This window comes from Scomber scombrus, chromosome 6 (genome assembly GCF_963691925.1).
Source record: "Scomber scombrus chromosome 6, fScoSco1.1, whole genome shotgun sequence".
NCBI lineage: Eukaryota > Metazoa > Chordata > Actinopteri > Scombriformes > Scombridae > Scomber > Scomber scombrus.
Window position 1 is genome coordinate 28,033,510 of NC_084975.1, and position 22,749 is coordinate 28,056,258.

Sequence of the window (22,749 nt, forward strand, 5' to 3'; positions counted from 1 at the left end):
TGAAAGATGTGTGAGCCTCCTTTCCTATGGAACAGAGGGGGAACAGTATCTGATAGTAATATTCCAAGCTGTCAGGATGCGTTCCCCCTGTTTTAAATGGTCAAATTTAATGATATCAGCCTGAAAATCACAGGACTTATCTGTTGTGGGGAAAGAAGTCAGCAGTATGAATTTGAAAGATGTGTGAGCCTCTTTTCCTATGGAACAGAGGGGGAACAGTATCTGACAGTAATATTCCAAGCTGTCAGGATGCGTTCCCCCTGTTTTGAATGGTCAAATTTAATGATATCAGCCTGATAATCACAGGACTTATCTGTTGTGAGGAAAGAAGTCAGCAGTATGAATTTGAAAGATGTGTGAGCCTCCTTTCCTATGGAACAGAGGGGGAACGCATCCTGACAGTAATATTCCAAGCTGTCAGGATGCGTTCCCCCTTTTTTAAATGGTCAAATTTAATGATATCAGCCTGAAAATCACAGGACTTATCTGTTGTGGGGAAATAAGTCAGCAGTATGAATTTGAAATATGTCTGAGCCTCCTTGCCTATGGAACAGAGGGGGAACGCATCCTGACAGTATTATTCCAAGCTGTCAGGATGCGTTCCCCCTGTTTTAAATGGTCAAATTTATTGATATCAGCCTGAAAATCACAGGACTTATCTGTTGTGGGGAAAGAAGTCAGCAGTATGAATTTGAAAGATGTGTGAGCCTCCTTTCCTATGGAACAGAGGGGGAACGCATCCTGACAGTAATAGTCCAAGCTGTCAGGATGCGTTCCCCCTGTTTTAAATGGTCAAATTTATTGATATCAGCCTGAAAATCACAGGACTTATCTGTTGTGGGGAAATACGTCAGCAGTATGAATTTGAAAGATGTGTGAGCCTCCTTTCCTATGGAACAGAGGGGGAACAGTATCTGATAGTAATATTCCAAGCTGTCAGGATGCGTTCCCCCTGTTTTAAATGGTCAAATTTAATGATATCAGCCTGAAAATCACAGGACTTATCTGTTGTGAGGAAATACGTCAGCAGTATGAATTTGAAAGATGTGTGAGCCTCCTTGCCTATGGAACAGAGGGGGAACGCATCCTGACAGTAATAGTCCAAGCTGTCAGGATGCGTTCCCCCTGTTTTAAATGGTCAAATTTATTGATATCATCCTGAAAATCACAGGACTTATCTGTTGTGAGGAAAGAAGTCAGCAGTATGAATTTGAAAGATGTGTGAGCCTCCTTTCCTATGGAACAGAGGGGGAACAGTATCTGATAGTAATAGTCCAAGCTGTCAGGATGCGTTCCCCCTGTTTTAAATGGTCAAATTTAATGATATCAGCCTGAAAATCACAGGACTTATCTGTTGTGAGGAAAAAAGTCAGCAGTATGAATTTGAAAGATGTGTGAGCCTCCTTTCCTATGGAACAGAGGGGGAACGCATCCTGATAGTAATATTCCAAACTGTCAGGATGCGTTCCCCCTGTTTTAAATGGACAAATTTATTGATATCAGCCTGAAAATCACAGGACTTATCTGTAGTGGGGAAAGAAGTCAGCAGTATGAATTTGAAAGATGTGTGAGCCTCCTTTCCTATGGAACAGAGGGGGAACAGTATCTGATAGTAATATTCCAAGCTGTCAGGATGCGTTCCCCCTGTTTTAAATGGTCAAATTTAATGATATCAGCCTGAAAATCACAGGACTTATCTGTTGTGGGGAAAGAAGTCAGCAGTATGAATTTGAAAGATGTGTGAGCCTCTTTTCCTATGGAACAGAGGGGGAACAGTATCTGACAGTAATATTCCAAGCTGTCAGGATGCGTTCCCCCTGTTTTGAATGGTCAAATTTAATGATATCAGCCTGATAATCACAGGACTTATCTGTTGTGAGGAAAGAAGTCAGCAGTATGAATTTGAAAGATGTGTGAGCCTCCTTTCCTATGGAACAGAGGGGGAACGCATCCTGACAGTAATATTCCAAGCTGTCAGGATGCGTTCCCCCTTTTTTAAATGGTCAAATTTAATGATATCAGCCTGAAAATCACAGGACTTATCTGTTGTGGGGAAATAAGTCAGCAGTATGAATTTGAAAGATGTGTGAGCCTCCTTTCCTATAGAACAGAGGGGGAACAGTATCTGATAGTAATATTCCAAGCTGTCAGGATGCGTTCCCCCTGTTTTGAATGGTCAAATTTAATGATATCAGCCTGATAATCACAGGACTTATCTGTTGTGAGGAAATAAGTCAGCAGTATGAATTTGAAAGATGTGTGAGCCTCCTTTCCTATGTAACAGAGGGGGAACAGTATTTGACAGTAATATTCCAAGCTGTCAGGATGCGTTCCCCCTGTTTTAAATGGTCAAATTTATTGATATCAGCCTGAAAATCACAGGACTTATCTGTTGTGGGGAAATAAGTCAGCAGTATGAATTTGAAAGATGTGTGAGCCTCCTTTCCTATAGAACAGAGGGGGAACAGTATCTGATAGTAATAGTCCAAGCTGTCAGGATGCGTTCCCCCTGTTTTAAATGGTCAAATTTATGATATCAACCTGAAAATCACAGGACTTATCTGTTGTGAGGAAATAAGTCAGCAGTATGAATTTGAAAGATGTGTGAGCCTCCTTTCCTATGGAACAGAGGGGGAACAGTATTTGACAGTAATATTCCAAGCTGTCAGGATGCGTTCCCCCTGTTTTAAATGGTCAAATTTATTCCTATCAGCCTGAAAATCACAGGACTTACCTGTTGTGAGGAAAGAAGTCAGCAGTATGAATTTGAAAGATGTGTGAGCCTCCTTTCCTATGGAACAGAGGGGGAACAGTATCTGACAGTATTATTCCAAGCTGTCAGGATGCGTTCCCCCTGTTTTAAATGGTCAAATTTAATGATATCAGCCTGAAAATCACAGGACTTATCTGTTGTGGGGACAGAAGTCAGCAGTATGAAATTGAAAGATGTGTGAGCCTCCTTGCCTATGGAACAGAGGGGGGACGCATCCTGACAGTAATATTCCAAACTGTCAGGATGCGTTCCCCCTGTTTTAAATGGTCAAATTTAATGATATCAGCCTGAAAATCACAGGACTTATCTGTTTTGAGGAAAGAAGTCAGCAGTATGAATTTGAAAGATGTGTGAGCCTCCTTTCCTATGGAACAGAGGGGGAACGCATCCTGACAGTAATATTCCAAGCTGTCAGGATGCGTTCCCCCTGTTTTAAATGGTCAAATTTAATGATATCAGCCTGAAAATCACAGGACTTATCTGTTGTGGGGAAAGAAGTCAGCAGTATGCATTTTAAAGATGTGTGAGCCTCCTTTCCTATGGAACAGAGGGGGAACGCATCCTGACAGTAATATTCCAAGCTGTCAGGATGCGTTCCCCCTTTTTTAAATGGTCAAATTTAATGATATCAGCCTGAAAATCACAGGACTTATCTGTAGTGGGGAAAGAAGTCAGCAGTATGAATTTGAAAGATGTGTGAGCCTCCTTTCCTATGGAACAGAGGGGGAACAGTATCTGATAGTAATATTCCAAGCTGTCAGGATGCGTTCCCCCTGTTTTAAATGGTCAAATTTAATGATATCAGCCTGAAAATCACAGGACTTATCTGTTGTGGGGAAAGAAGTCAGCAGTATGAATTTGAAATATGTCTGAGCCTCCTTGCCTATGGAACAGAGGGGGAACGCATCCTGACAGTATTATTCCAAGCTGTCAGGATGCGTTCCCCCTGTTTTAAATGGTCAAATTTATTGATATCAGCCTGAAAATCACAGGACTTATCTGTTGTGGGGAAAGAAGTCAGCAGTATGAATTTGAAAGATGTGTGAGCCTCCTTTCCTATGGAACAGAGGGGGAACGCATCCTGACAGTAATAGTCCAAGCTGTCAGGATGCGTTCCCCCTGTTTTAAATGGTCAAATTTATTGATATCAGCCTGAAAATCACAGGACTTATCTGTTGTGGGGAAATACGTCAGCAGTATGAATTTGAAAGATGTGTGAGCCTCCTTTCCTATGGAACAGAGGGGGAACAGTATCTGATAGTAATATTCCAAGCTGTCAGGATGCGTTCCCCCTGTTTTAAATGGTCAAATTTAATGATATCAGCCTGAAAATCACAGGACTTATCTGTTGTGAGGAAATACGTCAGCAGTATGAATTTGAAAGATGTGTGAGCCTCCTTGCCTATGGAACAGAGGGGGAACGCATCCTGACAGTAATAGTCCAAGCTGTCAGGATGCGTTCCCCCTGTTTTAAATGGTCAAATTTATTGATATCATCCTGAAAATCACAGGACTTATCTGTTGTGAGGAAAGAAGTCAGCAGTATGAATTTGAAAGATGTGTGAGCCTCCTTTCCTATGGAACAGAGGGGGAACAGTATCTGATAGTAATAGTCCAAGCTGTCAGGATGCGTTCCCCCTGTTTTAAATGGTCAAATTTAATGATATCAGCCTGAAAATCACAGGACTTATCTGTTGTGGGGAAATAAGTCAGCAGTATGAATTTGAAAGATGTGTGAGCCTCCTTTCCTATGGAACAGAGGGGGAACGCATCCTGATAGTAATATTCCAAACTGTCAGGATGCGTTCCCCCTGTTTTAAATGGTCAAATTTATTGATATCAGCCTGAAAATCACAGGACTTATCTGTAGTTGGGAAAGAAGTCAGCAGTATGAATTTGAAAGATGTGTGAGCCTCCTTTCCTATGGAACAGAGGGGGAACAGTATCTGATAGTAATATTCCAAGCTGTCAGGATGCGTTCCCCCTGTTTTAAATGGTCAAATTTAATGATATCAGCCTGAAAATCACAGGACTTATCTGTTGTGGGGAAATAAGTCAGCAGTATGAATTTGAAAGATGTGTGAGCCTCCTTTCCTATGTAACAGAGGGGGAACAGTATCTGATAGTAATATTCCAAGCTGTCAGGATGCGTTCCCCCTGTTTTGAATGGTCAAATTTAATGATATCAGCCTGAAAATCACAGGACTTATCTGTTGTGGGGAAAGAAGTCAGCAGTATGAATTTGAAAGATGTGTGAGCCTCCTTTCCTATAGAACAGAGGGGGAACAGTATCTGATAGTAATAGTCCAAGCTGTCAGCATGCGTTCCCCCTGTTTTAAATGGTCAAATTTATGATATCAACCTGAAAATCACAGGACTTATCTGTTGTGAGGAAATAAGTCAGCAGTATGAATTTGAAAGATGTGTGAGCCTCCTTTCCTATGGAACAGAGGGGGAACAGTATTTGACAGTAATATTCCAAGCTGTCAGGATGCGTTCCCCCTGTTTTGAATGGTCAAATTTAATGATATCAGCCTGAAAATCACAGGACTTATCTGTTGTGGGGAAAGAAGTCAGCAGTATGAAATTGAAAGATGTGTGAGCCTCCTTGCCTATGGAACAGAGGGGGAACGCATCCTGACAGTAATATTCCAAACTGTCAGGATGCGTTCCCCCTGTTTTAAATGGTCAAATTTAATGATATCAGCCTGAAAATCACAGGACTTATCTGTTTTGAGGAAAGAAGTCAGCAGTATGAATTTGAAAGATGTGTGAGCCTCCTTTCCTATGGAACAGAGGGGGAACGCATCCTGACAGTAATATTCCAAGCTGTCAGGATGCGTTCCCCCTGTTTTAAATGGTCAAATTTAATGATATCAGCCTGAAAATCACAGGACTTATCTGTTGTGGGGAAAGAAGTCAGCAGTATGCATTTTAAAGATGTGTGAGCCTCCTTTCCTATGGAACAGAGGGGGAACGCATCCTGACAGTAATATTCCAAGCTGTCAGGATGCATTCCCCCTGTTTTAAATGGACAAATTTATTGATATCAGCCTGAAAATCACAGGACTTATCTGTTGTGGGGAAAGAAGTCAGCAGTATGAATTTGAAAGATGTGTGAGCCTCCTTTCCTATGGAACAGAGGGGGAACAGTATCTGATAGTAATATTCCAAGCTGTCAGGATGCGTTCCCCCTGTTTTAAATGGTCAAATTTAATGATATCAGCCTGAAAATCACAGGACTTATCTGTTGTGAGGAAAGAAGTCAGCAGTATGAATTTGAAAGATGTGTGAGCCTCCTTTCCTATGGAACAGAGGGGGAACGCATCCTGACAGTAATATTCCAAGCTGTCAGGATGCGTTCCCCCTGTTTTAAATGGTCAAATTTAATGATATCAGCCTGAAAATCACAGGACTTATCTGTTGTGGGGAAAGAAGTCAGCAGTATGAATTTGAAAGATGTGTGAGCCTCCTTTCCTATGGAACAGAGGGGGAACGCATCCTGACAGTAATAGTCCAAGCTGTCAGGATGCGTTCCCCCTGTTTTAAATGGTCAAATTTATTGATATCAGCCTGAAAATCACAGGACTTATCTGTTGTGGGGAAATACGTCAGCAGTATGAATTTGAAAGATGTGTGAGCCTCCTTGCCTATGGAACAGAGGGGGAACGCATCCTGACAGTAATAGTCCAAGCTGTCAGGATGCGTTCCCCCTGTTTTAAATGGTCAAATTTATTGATATCATCCTGAAAATCACAGGACTTATCTGTTGTGAGGAAAGAAGTCAGCAGTATGAATTTGAAAGATGTGTGAGCCTCCTTTCCTATGGAACAGAGGGGGAACGCATCCTGACAGTAATAGTCCAAGCTGTCAGGATGCGTTCCCCCTGTTTTAAATGGTCAAATTTAATGATATCAGCCTGAAAATCACAGGACTTATCTGTTGTGAGGAAAAAAGTCAGCAGTATGAATTTGAAAGATGTGTGAGCCTCCTTTCCTATGGAACAGAGGGGGAACGCATCCTGATAGTAATATTCCAAACTGTCAGGATGCGTTCCCCCTGTTTTAAATGGTCAAATTTATTGATATCAGCCTGAAAATCACAGGACTTATCTGTAGTGGGGAAAGAAGTCAGCAGTATGAATTTGAAAGATGTGTGAGCCTCCTTTCCTATGGAACAGAGGGGGAACAGTATCTGATAGTAATATTCCAAGCTGTCAGGATGCGTTCCCCCTGTTTTAAATGGTCAAATTTAATGATATCAGCCTGAAAATCACAGGACTTATCTGTTGTGGGGAAATAAGTCAGCAGTATGAATTTGAAAGATGTGTGAGCCTCCTTTCCTATGGAACAGAGGGGGAACAGTATCTGACAGTAATATTCCAAGCTGTCAGGATGCGTTCCCCCTGTTTTAAATGGTCAAATTTAATGATATCAGCCTGATAATCACAGGACTTATCTGTTGTGAGGAAAGAAGTCAGCAGTATGAATTTGAAAGATGTGTGAGCCTCCTTTCCTATGGAACAGAGGGGGAACGCATCCTGACAGTAATATTCCAAGCTGTCAGGATGCGTTCCCCCTTTTTTAAATGGTCAAATTTAATGATATCAGCCTGAAAATCACAGGACTTATCTGTTGTGGGGAAATAAGTCAGCAGTATGAATTTGAAAGATGTGTGAGCCTCCTTTCCTATGGAACAGAGGGGGAACGCATCCTGACAGTATTATTCCAAGCTGTCAGGATGCGTTCCCCCTGTTTTGAATGGTCAAATTTAATGATATCAGCCTGAAAATCACAGGACTTATCTGTTGTGGGGAAAGAAGTCAGCAGTATGAATTTGAAAGATGTGTGAGCCTCCTTTCCTATAGAACAGAGGGGGAACAGTATCTGATAGTAATATTCCAAGCTGTCAGGATGCGTTCCCCCTGTTTTGAATGGTCAAATTTAATGATATCAGCCTGATAATCACAGGACTTATCTGTTGTGAGGAAATAAGTCAGCAGTATGAATTTGAAAGATGTGTGAGCGTCCTTTCCTATGTAACAGAGGGGGAACAGTATTTGACAGTAATATTCCAAGCTGTCAGGATGCGTTCCCCCTGTTTTAAATGGTCAAATTTATTGATATCAGCCTGAAAATCACAGGACTTATCTGTTGTGGGGAAATACGTCAGCAGTATGAATTTGAAAGATGTGTGAGCCTCCTTTCCTATGGAACAGAGGGGGAACGCATCCTGACAGTAATATTCCAAGCTGTCAGGATGCGTTCCCCCTGTTTTAAATGGACAAATTTAATGATATCAGCCTGAAAATCACAGGACTTATCTGTTGTGGGGAAAGAAGTCAGCAGTATGAATTTGAAAGATGTGTGAGCCTCCTTTCCTATGGAACAGAGGGGGAACGCATCCTGACAGTAATATTCCAAGCTGTCAGGATGCGTTCCCCCTGTTTTAAATGGTCAAATTTAATGATATCAGCCTGAAAATCACAGGACTTATCTGTTGTGGGGAAAGAAGTCAGCAGTATGCATTTTAAAGATGTGTGAGCCTCCTTTCCTATGGAACAGAGGGGGAACGCATCCTGACAGTAATATTCCAAGCTGTCAGGATGCGTTCCCCCTGTTTTAAATGGTCAAATTTAATGATATCAGCCTGAAAATCACAGGACTTATCTGTTGTGGGGAAAGAAGTCAGCAGTATGCATTTTAAAGATGTGTGAGCCTCCTTTCCTATGGAACAGAGGGGGAACGCATCCTGACAGTAATAGTCCAAGCTGTCAGGATGCGTTCCCCCTGTTTTAAATGGTCAAATTTATGATATCAACCTGAAAATCACAGGACTTATCTGTTGTGAGGAAATAAGTCAGCAGTATGAATTTGAAAGATGTGTGAGCCTCCTTTCCTATGGAACAGAGGGGGAACAGTATCTGACAGTATTATTCCAAGCTGTCAGGATGCGTTCCCCCTGTTTTAAATGGACAAATTTAATGATATCAGCCTGAAAATCACAGGACTTATCTGTTGTGGGGAAAGAAGTCAGCAGTATGAAATTGAAAGATGTGTGAGCCTCCTTGCCTATGGAACAGAGGGGGAACGCATCCTGACAGTAATATTCCAAACTGTCAGGATGCGTTCCCCCTGTTTTAAATGGTCAAATTTAATGATATCAGCCTGAAAATCACAGGACTTATCTGTTTTGAGGAAAGAAGTCAGCAGTATGAATTTGAAAGATGTGTGAGCCTCCTTTCCTATGGAACAGAGGGGGAACGCATCCTGACAGTAATATTCCAAGCTGTCAGGATGCGTTCCCCCTGTTTTAAATGGTCAAATTTAATGATATCAGCCTGAAAATCACAGGACTTATCTGTTGTGGGGAAAGAAGTCAGCAGTATGCATTTTAAAGATGTGTGAGCCTCCTTTCCTATGGAACAGAGGGGGAACGCATCCTGACAGTAATATTCCAAGCTGTCAGGATGCATTCCCCCTGTTTTAAATGGACAAATTTATTGATATCAGCCTGAAAATCACAGGACTTATCTGTTGTGGGGAAAGAAGTCAGCAGTATGAATTTGAAAGATGTGTGAGCCTCCTTTCCTATGGAACAGAGGGGGAACAGTATCTGATAGTAATATTCCAAGCTGTCAGGATGCGTTCCCCCTGTTTTAAATGGTCAAATTTAATGATATCAGCCTGAAAATCACAGGACTTATCTGTTGTGAGGAAAGAAGTCAGCAGTATGAATTTGAAAGATGTGTGAGCCTCCTTTCCTATGGAACAGAGGGGGAACGCATCCTGACAGTAATATTCCAAGCTGTCAGGATGCGTTCCCCCTGTTTTAAATGGTCAAATTTAATGATATCAGCCTGAAAATCACAGGACTTATCTGTTGTGGGGAAAGAAGTCAGCAGTATGAAATTGAAAGATGTGTGAGCCTCCTTGCCTATGGAACAGAGGGGGAACGCATCCTGACAGTAATATTCCAAACTGTCAGGATGCGTTCCCCCTGTTTTAAATGGTCAAATTTAATGATATCAGCCTGAAAATCACAGGACTTATCTGTTTTGAGGAAAGAAGTCAGCAGTATGAATTTGAAAGATGTGTGAGCCTCCTTTCCTGTGGAACAGAGGGGGAACGCATCCTGACAGTAATATTCCAAGCTGTCAGGATGCGTTCCCCCTGTTTTAAATGGACAAATTTATTGATATCAGCCTGAAAATCACAGGACTTATCTGTTGTGGGGAAAGAAGTCAGCAGTATGAATTTGAAAGATGTGTGAGCCTCCTTTCCTATGGAACAGAGGGGGAACAGTATCTGATAGTAATATTCCAAGCTGTCAGGATGCGTTCCCCCTGTTTTAAATGGTCAAATTTAATGATATCAGCCTGAAAATCACAGGACTTATCTGTTGTGAGGAATGAAGTCAGCAGTATGAATTTGAAAGATGTGTGAGCCTCCTTTCCTATGGAACAGAGGGGGAACGCATCCTGACAGTAATATTCCAAGCTGTCAGGATGCGTTCCCCCTGTTTTAAATGGTCAAATTTAATGATATCAGCCTGAAAATCACAGGACTTATCTGTTGTGGGGAAAGAAGTCAGCAGTATGAATTTGAAAGATGTGTGAGCCTCCTTTCCTATGGAACAGAGGGGGAACGCATCCTGACAGTAATATTCCAAGCTGTCAGGATGCGTTCCCCCTGTTTTAAATGGTCAAATTTAACAATATCAGCCTGAAAATCACAGGACTTATCTGTTGTGAGGAAATAAGTCAGCAGTATGAATTTGAAAGATGTGTGAGCCTCCTTTCCTATGGAACAGAGGGGGAACGCATCCTGACAGTAATATTCCAAGCTGTCAGGAGGCGTTCAAATTTATTGATATCAGCCTGAAAATCACAGGACTTATCTGTTGTGGGGAATTAAGTCAGCAGTATGAATTTGAAAGATGTGTGAGCCTCCTTTCCTATGGAACAGAGGGGGAACGCATCCTGACAGTATTATTCCAAGCTTTCAGGATGCGTTCCCCCTGTTTTAAATGGTCAAATTTAATGATATCAGCCTGAAAATCACAGGACTTATCTGTTGTGAGGAAATAAGTCAGCAGTATGAATTTGAAAGATGTGTGAGCCTCCTCTCCTATGGAACAGAGGGGGAACGCATCCTGACAGTAATATTCCAAGCTGTCAGGATGTGCTTTACCTGTTATATGGAGCTGCATTTAAGACAAATATGATAAAATAGCTATTTAAATTTAGCCTATAAATGAATGAGCACACTTTCTTTCAAAAGTCCATAACATTCCAAATGAAAAGTCTCTCACAAAAATAATATTTTTTATTGATAGAAATAACAGTCGTTGGTTGTGTTAATAAAGACATAAAAACGCAAACATATGTGCAGTTTAAAAAATATAACTAGATAGTCATGAAATTTGGATTTCACTTCTACAATACAACATCTTCAGATAAAACTCGCTAAAAAAAAAGTCAGTTTTGAACCTTAGCTCTCTCCAAAGCGCCTCTGTGGTACGAGCACAGCAGCTCGTGGGCGAGCTTTTTGTGAACGCGCGCTTCCTTCGCCCTTCGGGTCATTTCGGACGGGGGCGGGACTAGGGGAAACACATCTCGACGGGGAAACAGAGCTTGATACAACACCGGGAGCCTTTCTTGAGCTAGATATCTTTCCCCTGCTTTACTTCTTCTCTGTCCCTTGTGCCGTGCAATATGCAGAAGTTCCTGAGGTTACATGAGTGCAATGGTCCTGGGATGAACATAGGACACTTGGGGCTCCTTGGAACCATTTGGAGAAACATAATTAAACATTGTACCCATAAAAAACTAAAAGTTTATCCCCAGGAATATAATATTTCTGCTCTAAATTTCTAATACACAGAAACACAGCCAATAATATTTCAACTCTTTATTTAGATTTTGTTCAATGATAAAGTAATTACACACATACAAGTGCAAAAACATGCTGAATGTATCTTTCATCAACATATTATAGATATCACATATCATGTTTCTTTTCTGAGAGTCAGTTTGTAACTATTTACAAAGAAAGAAAAGGAGTATATACTTCTCTTTCTACTGGTTAAACTGTATGTGGCTACAGAACACAGAGTGGACACGTTGGTTCATACATCTACAGCACAGTAACAGCAGATTCACCAAAGTACTCGTTAAATATCTCAGGGTGGGCTTGGTAAAACTGTCTGAGCAGACGCTTTCTCTCCTTGGTTGAGATCTTGGTGTCCAAGTGGATGTTTTTTAGCAGAGCCCACAGCTCCTGGTTGGTGGTCTTCTTTGTAGAGTCAACGCAAGTTCTGCTGGAAACCTGCTGACAGAATGCAGAGCCTGAAGAACAGAAGAGAAGAGAAACACACAATGTTAAAGTGTAAGGAAATACAGGGTACCATATTCATGAACTCCCCATTAACAACAGCCGACAGAAAACTAGGGATGCCGTCCTTGTTAATTACTTCCCCAAAATAAGAAACACCCCACCTTTAGATATCAGGGAAGCCAGCTTGCTAAATATTCACTATAAGCTTACCACTACATTTTAGCCACACTGTCTGCTTTGCACCACTGCAATTCTTTTCAAATGTTGTGTTTTATGTTTTAACTTTGTTTTTAATTTACTAATATTATTATTCTGTATGTATATTATTTTATATATCAGTGGGTTTTATCTTCCATCTTATGTTATGCACTCTATGAATTGTAGTTTCCACAATTTATTTCATGTTATTTTTATTATCAACAAGTGGGTTTATTTTCCATCTTATGTTACACAGGTGCTGAGGTCAGTGGTTGGTAAGTTTGAGTAAGGGTAAACCTGTGGGAAGATGTTCTGAGGTAAGCTGAAAGAGGCTTATTTCCATTCATCAAGATCAGTTGTGAGTCTATGACCAAAACTTGGGAAATAGGAGGTTCTGTTTGCTTATGTCTTCAGAGACCAGTTTTCACTTATTAAGTCTCAAATTACCACCATTGAAGTACACATTCATGTTTAGTACTATTATCAAATGGCTTTTATTTGCCATGTTATGTTATGTTTTTATCTTCATTTTATGTATTTTTTTAAGTGAAACATTTGGTGTATGTCAGTTATTTTGTTGTAAACTACTTTGAACTGCATTTTTTTGTATACAGATGCTATTCAAATAAAGTTATTGAAATTGCCAAGTAACTGGGACTTTGGCCACTTGGACTGAGCAGAACACACTGGAGACACACAGCAATTATAAATACTCCACTCTGTGAAGCAGCTAGTTGCTAACCTCTTCTTTATCCAGTTTGGTGTTGGGCAAGTGGTGTACACTGGGTTTATTAAAGCTTACTAGAGGTTGATGAGAGCAATGACAGTGAACCAAAACACTGAAGTTGTGAGCTGTATAAACAAAACGAAAAGAATTGGGTGTTGAATCTCTGTGGGTTTCTCATAATGCACAACCCCTTTCACCTTACACATAATTTGAGCCATGGTAGTATAAAAATATTTGTTACGAGCAAATCATGAGCAATAAAATACACATTCTCAATTAAATTAAGTTGACTACTGTTACACCCTCCCTTGGTGTAGTATGATTAGAATCATATGGTAACTAATGTTAGCAAACGTTACATAGATTGCTGTGTCACTAACATTGCTTCACTCATTTTATCACTTTATGACTCTCTTCTACGTATGTTAGTCTCACACCATTTACCGTTAACTTCTAATTTTGTCACTTGCGGCCACAGAGGCTGTTACTCAGCAAAAGTTAGGTGGGGTCATTTTTAAGAGCAGGAGATTTTGAAACCAAGATATGAAATAAGGAAGAAATGCTCATTTTAGTTTTATTCTAAATGAGGAACTGCATTTTGAAATTGGACAAAATATCTTACAGTCAGCTGTTACGGACAATATTCACATAAAATGTTTTAATGGATTGCGGCCAATGCCAAAATATTGTCCATTATATCAGAAGTATAAAAAATGTTGACATAATCTAGTCGGTTCAAATAAAGAAAAATATTTGGTATATAATATATTTTCAATGTATTACATTAATATCCATGACAGTAACTTTTTCACTAAAGGCAACAGAAATGTCTGTATCTTAGAGGGGAAGTTTTTAAGGAACCACCACCTGCATCAAAAATATGAACAAGATGTAACGCCAAGAAAAATACTGCATGTTCTTTTTCAGTAATTCCAGCTATCTGGAAACAGTACAGTGTTTGTGTTTGGTAATAAATCATGACAGATACAAATAAAGCAATGTTTTTTTTAGACGTCTGTAACCAGACATGAGGTGGTACTGCGCTGAAATGAAAAACAGCAGAACCATTATCAGCTGAAATACCATGGAAATTACGGGTTATCTGGTATCATCAAGAATCTGAATAATAAACATTCCCAAATGTAATGAAGGCATGAAGGCCACAATGATCTGTGAAATCCCCGATGCTTTAGTGGATCCACAACCTCAAGCACAGACGTGTCATTTTGACATGTCTGAACTCTTCAACATAATAATGTCATGTTGGTGTCAATTAGCGAAGTATTTTTTATGCATAAAATATCCATCTTGGAGTGAAACCTGCTGCTGCACGGCAACAGCTACAACCTGCTGAGATGTTAGGATTTCTACCATGTACCAATCTATTCTCATACTGTGCTAGTATTTAACAGAGATTGGTGTTTTCATCTGTTATCAAAGTGTTTTGTGTTAGATTGCCACTCATAAAAAAGGCATTTACCAGTCACATCAGGCTGCTTCCCCTGTACCATGCCAGCTAGCTTGTCACTCACTCCTTTGTGCAGAGCCCCTGGTATCTGGAGCAAAGAGAAAAGAAAGTCTTGGTGGGCAAATTATTTAATGACAGAAAGTGATTTGTCGATTAAGTTACACAGCTGGAAACTGTCTGTTCTTTCAGTACAAGCTCCCATTTCTCCTCTTTCACCCTTACACAAACGTCTGCAACAGCATTTCCTGAACTGTATTTTGCAACTCAATTTGAGCAATTTGTTTACGCAACAATGAGTTACAGCACCGCTGAACGTCAAAGCTCAAATAAACACATGAAAGTCTTCCTCAAGCCAACAAAGCAAATGTTTTGTTGACCTTTTATGGGTCAGACTATGGTTTTCCCTTTGTGCAAGATGTTAGGTTTTGATTTAATAGCCTAAATTTAATTTAATAGCCTAAATTTAATTAAAAGTCATACATGTGAATTTTATGCGTAAAAGGTCAGTTTACTAGAACTGGGGATACTACTCAGGCTGTGAATACAGTGACATTATGTCTGTGGCTGTGGAAGTGCTTTGTCGAGTCTGAGAAAATGACTGATGTCATAATGATGTCATCAGGGTTATCTCAACAGTCTGGACATATTGAAAACTGGGGGTGTGGAGCTTCAAATGTGGACATTTACCATGGAGGAAAGGACTAATGAAAAAATGCTATCAAAATAGGTTTCTTCAGTTTTGACCATCCCCACAGTCTCTTGTGAGTCCCCTAACTTAAAGTTTTTTGGAAAGTATGACAGTGGAGTACCCCTTTACAGAACCTAGGGCTTAAATTAATATATTCTGAAAACATTTCATTACCTTAAAGATTTCCTTTATGTTGCTGAGCATGAAGACCACCATCAGGTCCTCTTTCTCCTTTGAGCGATCTTTGCTGTGGAGCACTGCCCTGGAGAAAGAGCGCTTCACTGCCAATCTGTTCTCTATCTGCAGGTTCAACAGCATAACTTTAATGTCCAAATATGATACAGTTGTTGAAAGAAGCTCACTGCTGTATACCACAGCGATGATTTATAGGTTTAGAAAATTCTTTCCTTGGACATTTAGGAGAAAAAAAAGTATGATTCGACATGACATTCAGTCACCAGTTTTTACCTCTTTGTCCAGTTTTATTCCTTGTGGGTCAGCTGCCAGAGCCATGAATGTAAGCAACCTGCGCAGCTCCTCTCTGCAGCTGGGTGGTAGCAGCTTCAGACACAGCTGCAGAGCTTCTAGAGCCATGCCTAACTTTGCATTAACTGGGAAAAACATGGAAATAAGAGACACTGACTGAGTTTAAGTTAAGTTGGCATATTGGTACTTTGGATGGAGAAACATGCTCTTTTACAACAATGGGAATCTAACGAGTGACACCATCAGGTTTTCTTGTGAGCCACAGCCCAAATTCTTACCCAGCAGGTCAGTGATGGCTGTGTAGATGTCAGTCATGTGCTGGGGCAGCAGTGGAGGTCTGTCTGTATGGCTGTAGTGTCTGACTAGTGTCCCATACAACAGCAGCTTACACTGCTCGTCACAGTTATTACCTGGAGCCAGAGATGAAAATGAATACTGTACACAATAATTGGTGTCAATATCATAAACAGCACAGTTGCATGCCTAAACTCATAACCCTCAACTTGAAAACCAACCCGACACTGAATGCACAAAGACTATTACACTATCCAATTATCTCAAAAAAAGGAATGATTGCCCCCATTCAAGCTCTTGCCTCCATGTTGGGCACTGCTGCCATCAGCTGGTACTGGCTCACAGCTCTCCTGATCTTGAGGGAAACAGTGAGGCAGCTCTCTGCTCACCTCCACCACCCACTGGTCAGGGAGGAAGTCCAGACAATCCAGAGCTGCGCAAAACCACTCATCCTCCCTGCAGGAGGAAATAAGTACATTTATTTTAATTACATTAACTTCATTGCAGACAACACTGAAATACAATCTGCATTCATAGCAACTGAGGAAGAAAGTTACATTAGTAAGACAAACTTAAAAGAACTGATTGAGCCAAACATACTGAGAGTCCCTGAAGGCCTTGAGGATCTGTCTGTCCAGGTGATTGCTGCTGTAAATCAGGTCTGGGTTACTGTGAGCCAGCAGGTGTGATGGAGGGGAGGAGGATGGGGTTTGGATGCACTGAAGCACTCCTTCCAGCAGGGGAAGCTCCACCAGGTTTAACAGCCTGAGCAGAGTCTGTTCCTGCCACACCTCATCTACCACTGAGGAATGGAGCAGAGTAAATGATAACATATTGTATTGTATGTTTTTTTTTAAAAACAGACTCTGTTATATTAAACATGCCCCTCAATGTAAGAGAAGAAGCACAAGACGATGAGACATGTCTTACATGATTGTGGTAAAACAGAGTCTGTCGGCACTCTGCTGGGACTCAGACTCAGACAGTTCACCATGGGTTCCAGTGACAGGACAGCACTGACAGGAGTGTCCACTTGGTTGGCTTTTATGCACGTCTGAGTAAATATGACAGGGGTAGGCATCGGAACATGTGACCCTGTGGGAAATGTCTGCTCTTCCTGCCTGAAAAGCAAACCGCAGACAGCTTGAGAGATGTTAGAAAGCATTTGAGGGTTCTTAACATTGATTAATGGTTAAATGTCACAATTAAGACACACCAAATTAGAACAGACACCGGAAACTCAGTGCACGAAATGAACACTTACATCTAACATAAGTTAAACTTGAAATGATGTAGACTTCATACCTGTCTGAAGGAGCACTGCAGAAGAGCTTCTGGATCCCGTTCACAAGCACACCTCTCTCCAGCTCATCAACCGAGGGAGTGTGCACGTTTACAAACCTGCGTGTGACAATTTAAAAAGGCAGATAAAAGGCTCAATTGTTCACATATTCCCAGCCAGTGTGGGCGACAGCCAAGAAAAGCATTTTTGCCTGTGACACAATAAAAGAATATCTCGCTGAAGAGGGAGTAATCAGATTAGTGTGTATCTTACCTGTAAAGAGCACTCTTGCTGTCCTGAAACACATCCTGCTTCTTGTCTTTGCCAAACACTTTGGTTCCCACTGCCTCAAACACATTGCAGTCCAGCAGAGCCTGGCACACCAACATCACTTTGTCCCGTGACGAGGCAGCACCTTTAATTTAAATAAAACAAAGTGGAAATGAAAACTGTTGAATGTCTTTTGGTTCATAAATATACAACGAGACAATTAAAAGATCCACCCAATTATTTGAAGTAAAATTTGAGAAAATGGCACACAATGACCAGCACACACACACACACACACACACACACACACACACACACCCTCCAAGCCTTTCACTTGGCTTATGTGTTCTGCCACCACATCCACGGCTTCTGAGCCAAGGAAACAGTCACTGTGGGACTTGAGGTGGACTCGTCTACGCTTCACTGTCACAGATGACCTTAGGTGGCGGATTAGGCCGCTCCACAAAGGGGTAGACTGGACTGGTTTGCTGGCCCCACCAGGAGCTGAGAGACAGGAAGCGAGAAACATGATCCAAGGGAAAAGACAGTCTCTTCATATTTTACACATGATCCGTGCAGGGCTGGGTTAGGCTACAGATTTGACAAAAGACAAGGGATGGAGAAAGAGGAAGAGGAATATAACTAAATGAACAGGCCTGTATTAGCTGCAGAGATGGCAGCACCTCGTTGAAACGCGTTAATTTATTTACCTTGAGGTCGCACACATAGTTTCTCTGCAAGGTTCAACGCCGCCGCTCTTTCCTTGATTGAAGCCATGTTTCCCCACTGATGAAAAACAGTTGGGGAAACACTGCTTTGGTTGGCAACTGATGGGAAGACAAACAATAGTCAGCAAACTCGGTCCAAGAACACGTACAGGCCCCTCTAGTTTATGTGTAGTTTTAAAATCCAACCGCTAGATGGCGCCAATCGCTAAGCCACACAGAGCCCATCCATCTCTGTGATACAGAATCGAGTTTAATCTTGCTGTTTTTTTTTTATTATAGCGTTAAAATAATACAGCACGGTGTTGTCTGACCTACATGCTAAAATACACTAAAAATATTACCCAATGAGAGAAGATGATTAGTAGCCGATGCTGCCTTCATGTACCCATGGAAAAAAATCATTTTTACTAATGTAATCGAGATGGGAGCATTGTTGGAGGGGATGCAGAATCATGTCATTCAAAAGTGATATATTGTGCAGTGTTATTGCTAATATTTTAGTTAATTCATACAGGCAGCTTCGTTAGTACCATTTACAGAATGTAATCTATTCAGGTAAGGTAAGTAGACCAAAGGCCTATGCATGCTGTATGACCCCCCCCCCCCCCCCCACACACACACACACACACACACCTGTAACCTCTGCTGAAAATGCAAAATAACAGAAAGGAGGAAAACAATAATGCCAAAAGTATCAAAGGCACTGTCCTCGTGAAAATCGCGTTTTTACATAATTTAAAACAGTTAATCTATGTGGTTTTCCCTGGTTAGAGACATTTAGGTTATATGTTTTTCATTTGTGTATCCGCTAACACCAATTTTATGTGGAGGTACCTGAAGGCAGCTGCTGGGATCCATATTTAAAGGTTTTGTATGTTTAGAAAACAAAGCTTTTACTGCGCTAAATCATTTAAAACAACAAACAATGTAATTCCCGGCAACATATATGTTAACATTCAAACATATAAACATTTTTTTTAAACAGCAACGTTTTAAAACTATGGATAAACTGCATTAGTTTGGGGGTGGAGGTTATGTTAGCTAATTGAAAGCTCGTGCTAGCAAACATGTTAGCTTCGGTTGAGCTAACATTCAGGTTTAAGCTAACGTCAAATACAAAGTTTACGTTGCTAGAAAATGTATTTTGACTGAATACATTAGCTAAAACTGTTAGGTTAGCAAACTAAGTCAACTAAACAAATATTTGAATGCTAGACAAAATGAATTAATGTTAGCTTGGAAACAGAAGAGACTCAACTTGATGAACAGGTGAAAGTGTATGAATGTGAATTAGTATACCATGAATAACACAAATAATGTTAAAAGGATATATACTTACTGCCTTTTAAAGAGGAGGACACAAAGCGTTTGCTATTTTTTCTGCTCTTTTTTCTGCTTTAACTGAAATGCAATGACAGAGAACTCTAACTAGGGCTGGGTGACATGGACAAAATCAAATATCTCAATATTGTTGACCTTATAATAACTTGATATTTATATTGCAACAATACTTTAGGCAAAGCAATGCAGCTTTATTTATATAGCGCATTTCATACCCAGGAGCAACTCAATGTGCTTTACTTAAAAACAAACATTTAACAGTAAGAATTGGAAACAAAAAACATACAATTCGAAATATAAAAATAAAACCCAATAATAGTAAAAAAATAAAAAAATTGGAAACATTAAAACATGCCATTAAAAACAAAAACCTCCACTAATAATAATACATTTTAAATAAGTAAAGAAAAATAAAAAGAGAAAAATAAAATGATAACTAGATTAGAATAGAGCATTAAATATAAGTTTGAAGCATCAAATAATGATTTGCTTTAAAATCATTAAAAGGACATGCAGTGCAAATGAAAGATATTTAAAGTGCTTTAAAAAGAGCTCAATCATAAGCAAAGGAAAATAAAAGTGTTTTTAACCTGGATTTAAAAATGTTCACAGTTGGGGCTGACTATCGGTGCTTTCACAAATGATTTACGAATTGAGATTTTTGACAAAAAGTCATCAGAGGAATTAACCAAGAATAAACTTACTGCAGTTTGCAGTTTTGGCTCATAATGTGGATATAATGAAAGTGGGTAAAGGCCAATAATACAACAGCTAAAACAGTTAAAGTAAGTCTAGAACATGTCATCACTGTACTGTAATGTAGCCTTTAAAGCCAAAAAAAGGCAGCACTTATATCATATTACAATATCCAAAATATATATATTGATATATTGCCCAGCCCTGCCTTCCAATAGTAAGAACCACTGTACTAATGTGTGTAATATAGGTAAGTATTGCAGTATTTTGCCCCCTGCATTGCTGATGTGTGCGCTGTGATTACATGTGTTACAATCTCAAGGCTGTGGTTTAACTTTCTCTCTTTTGTGCCTTGCAGAACAGTTGCTGACATAACTCACCTAAAGGTAATGCAGACATCACGTCGCCTGATAGAAATGTGCCCATTTAATGGATGGCACTTCTTTTAATTTGTCTTTTCATGGCTTAGAGATGGTGGTTAATACCTGCTCAACTGAATCGCAAGAGATGCGATTAAAGACATTGTGGTTTACTCCCTCCGTCGCACTCGCACACACAAAGACGCCGCGCGCACACGTAGACCGTCGCTTTGAAACACTAACACACGTTTTTGCACATCATCCCCTCCCTGCTCAGCCTGGGGGTCACGGTGTCAGTTTATGATAGTAGCCAATTCTAGCAGGGATCATTTAATTCTCCAACATGATTGATCCCAGTGCAGGTTAAATGGGAGAAAAAAGGTCTGGTTCTATTAAGAGATCAGTGGCTAGTGGAGACCTCCCACTTAAATAGTCATATTTTGCAGCGTATGTGTGTGTATGTTTGTATGTATGTGTGTGTCAGTCAGTTTCTTGGTTATATTGAGGCGACAGAGACACTTCCAGGGGATTATCCACAGGTCAAATTAAATAACTTAGATAATTTAAAAAGCATTGACAGCACAATTTGTCCATTCAGTGTTATTGCTCTGACCCCTATTTGTGTCTATGGCTGGTTCATTTGAACCTAGATGGCTTGTCAAGGTGTTATCTTCTCAGAGCAATGGTGTAAAACAAAGAAAGAAAAAAAATCCTAACGGTCATTTCGAAGCCATTAGGTGAGATTGTAGTGATTGAGGCACATTACCAGGCTTTAATGTCCAGAGCCTGTTATTTCTAATAAAAATCACTTAGCAATAAAAGTTGCAGATGAGGAAGTAATTATACTGTAAGTGGCTGAGCAGAGCATTACTGCTTATTAAACTGCCTATTCTATTAACCTTTTTTTCAACAAATTTTTTTTTCTTGATTAACAGGGAGAAGAGGCCCAGCAGGACCTTGGCCGACACTGAAACAACTCGATGGATCTCAGCGGAGACTCTGGTGCACTCCGCCCCCACACTGTTGTAAGTTACAACGCCTGACAGTACAAGACAAAGCACACAACATTAATCAACTTCTTTATTTATACACTTATTTATAAGTTATTTCAAATGTACTTTTTCTCAGTTTTGGTACCAGAAATAAAAGTTCTGCAAGTTTCCTGATATTTAGAAAAACGCCAAGATTGGACACATGCAGTATTTATATTGACTAGCTTGATAATTTTTTTCTTGTAGTATGCAGCAGGAAATGACACCAAGCATGTATTGTCTTTGTCCTACAGTCTGCACGTCTAACTTCATGCTTTGAATATCTATATGAATATGATGCATTTAGGGATTCTCTAAAATCTTAAAATTTTGATCATGTTTATGCAGGCAAGTGGACCGGAGACTCTGCATGAGCTGCCTCTGCCCGGTGCCCTGTGTCAAACAGAAAGCGGAGGCACCATCTTACTCCAGCTGCTGGGATTTAAAACCCATCTACTTGAAGCTGTAGAGGAGCTGCATATTCGAAGGGTATACTAGGAGCTGAAATTATACATACTTTTATATTGTTCTATCGACCCCTTATTGAAAAAGGAGCTCTCTTTTAATTTAAATTCCAACTTGTGAAAGAACAGCGTCGCTACACAATGTTTGTGTTTGCACCTGATGTGAGAACCAGCAGGTTTTCTTTTTATTTCAGCATCTAGAGCAAATATATTTGATCCTATGTGTTTGTACAGTTACTGTGATCAAATTAATGAGAGGCTAATGCTGGTGCTTTACAGATGACTGAGTAGCTGATAAAGGGATGGCACAAACATAAACAGTTAAATAATATGAGAGCACTGCACAGAAAAATAAAAAACCCAGTAAAATAGATTTTAAAAAAACAAACAAGACAATATCAAATAAAATTGATAATAGGGAATAGAATATTTTAAAACATGATTGCAATTAAATAAATAATGATAATTTCTCTGCATCTTATCAGTGTTTACTGAGTGAAACTGAGACACTAGCAGCTTTCCTTTGGTTAAAGAATGTGTAATTTAGCAGAAAAGTGGATAAGAGTTGGTTTGATAGCGTCCATAGAGAAAGCTACCTCCCTTTAA

At 40.1% G+C, this 22,749-nt stretch overlaps 1 protein-coding gene across 1 annotated transcript; it reads right to left on the bottom strand.

Moving 5' to 3' along the window:
• Window positions 1–11,801: 11,801 nt before the first annotated feature.
• On the bottom strand, window positions 11,802–18,301 carry LOC133982261 (DEP domain-containing protein 7-like). Its single transcript, XM_062421229.1, has 12 exons — window positions 18,235–18,301; window positions 17,843–18,028; window positions 17,528–17,669; window positions 17,278–17,373; window positions 16,903–17,093; window positions 16,573–16,774; window positions 16,281–16,428; window positions 15,957–16,140; window positions 15,661–15,803; window positions 15,367–15,492; window positions 14,517–14,592; window positions 11,802–12,122 (listed from the first exon to the last, which is right to left on the bottom strand). The coding sequence occupies exons 1-12, from the start codon at window positions 18,299–18,301 to the stop codon at window positions 11,911–11,913; spliced, it is 1,773 nt and encodes a 590-aa protein (XP_062277213.1). The 3' UTR covers window positions 11,802–11,910.
• Window positions 18,302–22,749: the final 4,448 nt, after the last annotated feature.

Bases quoted from the DNA above. Each gene is read 5' to 3' on its own strand.
- LOC133982261 (XM_062421229.1), bottom strand. From the start codon at position 18,301: ATGGCTTCAATCAAGGAAAGAGCGGCGGCGTTGAACCTTGCAGAGAAA. The intron at 16,429-16,572 runs GTATGTTTGGCT...TTCCTCCTGCAG, and splicing joins AAGGCCTTCAGGGACTCTCA to GGAGGATGAGTGGTTTTGCG. The intron at 12,123-14,516 runs GTAAATGCCTTT...TCTGTTCTTCAG, and splicing joins GAAGCAGCCTGATGTGACTG to GCTCTGCATTCTGTCAGCAG.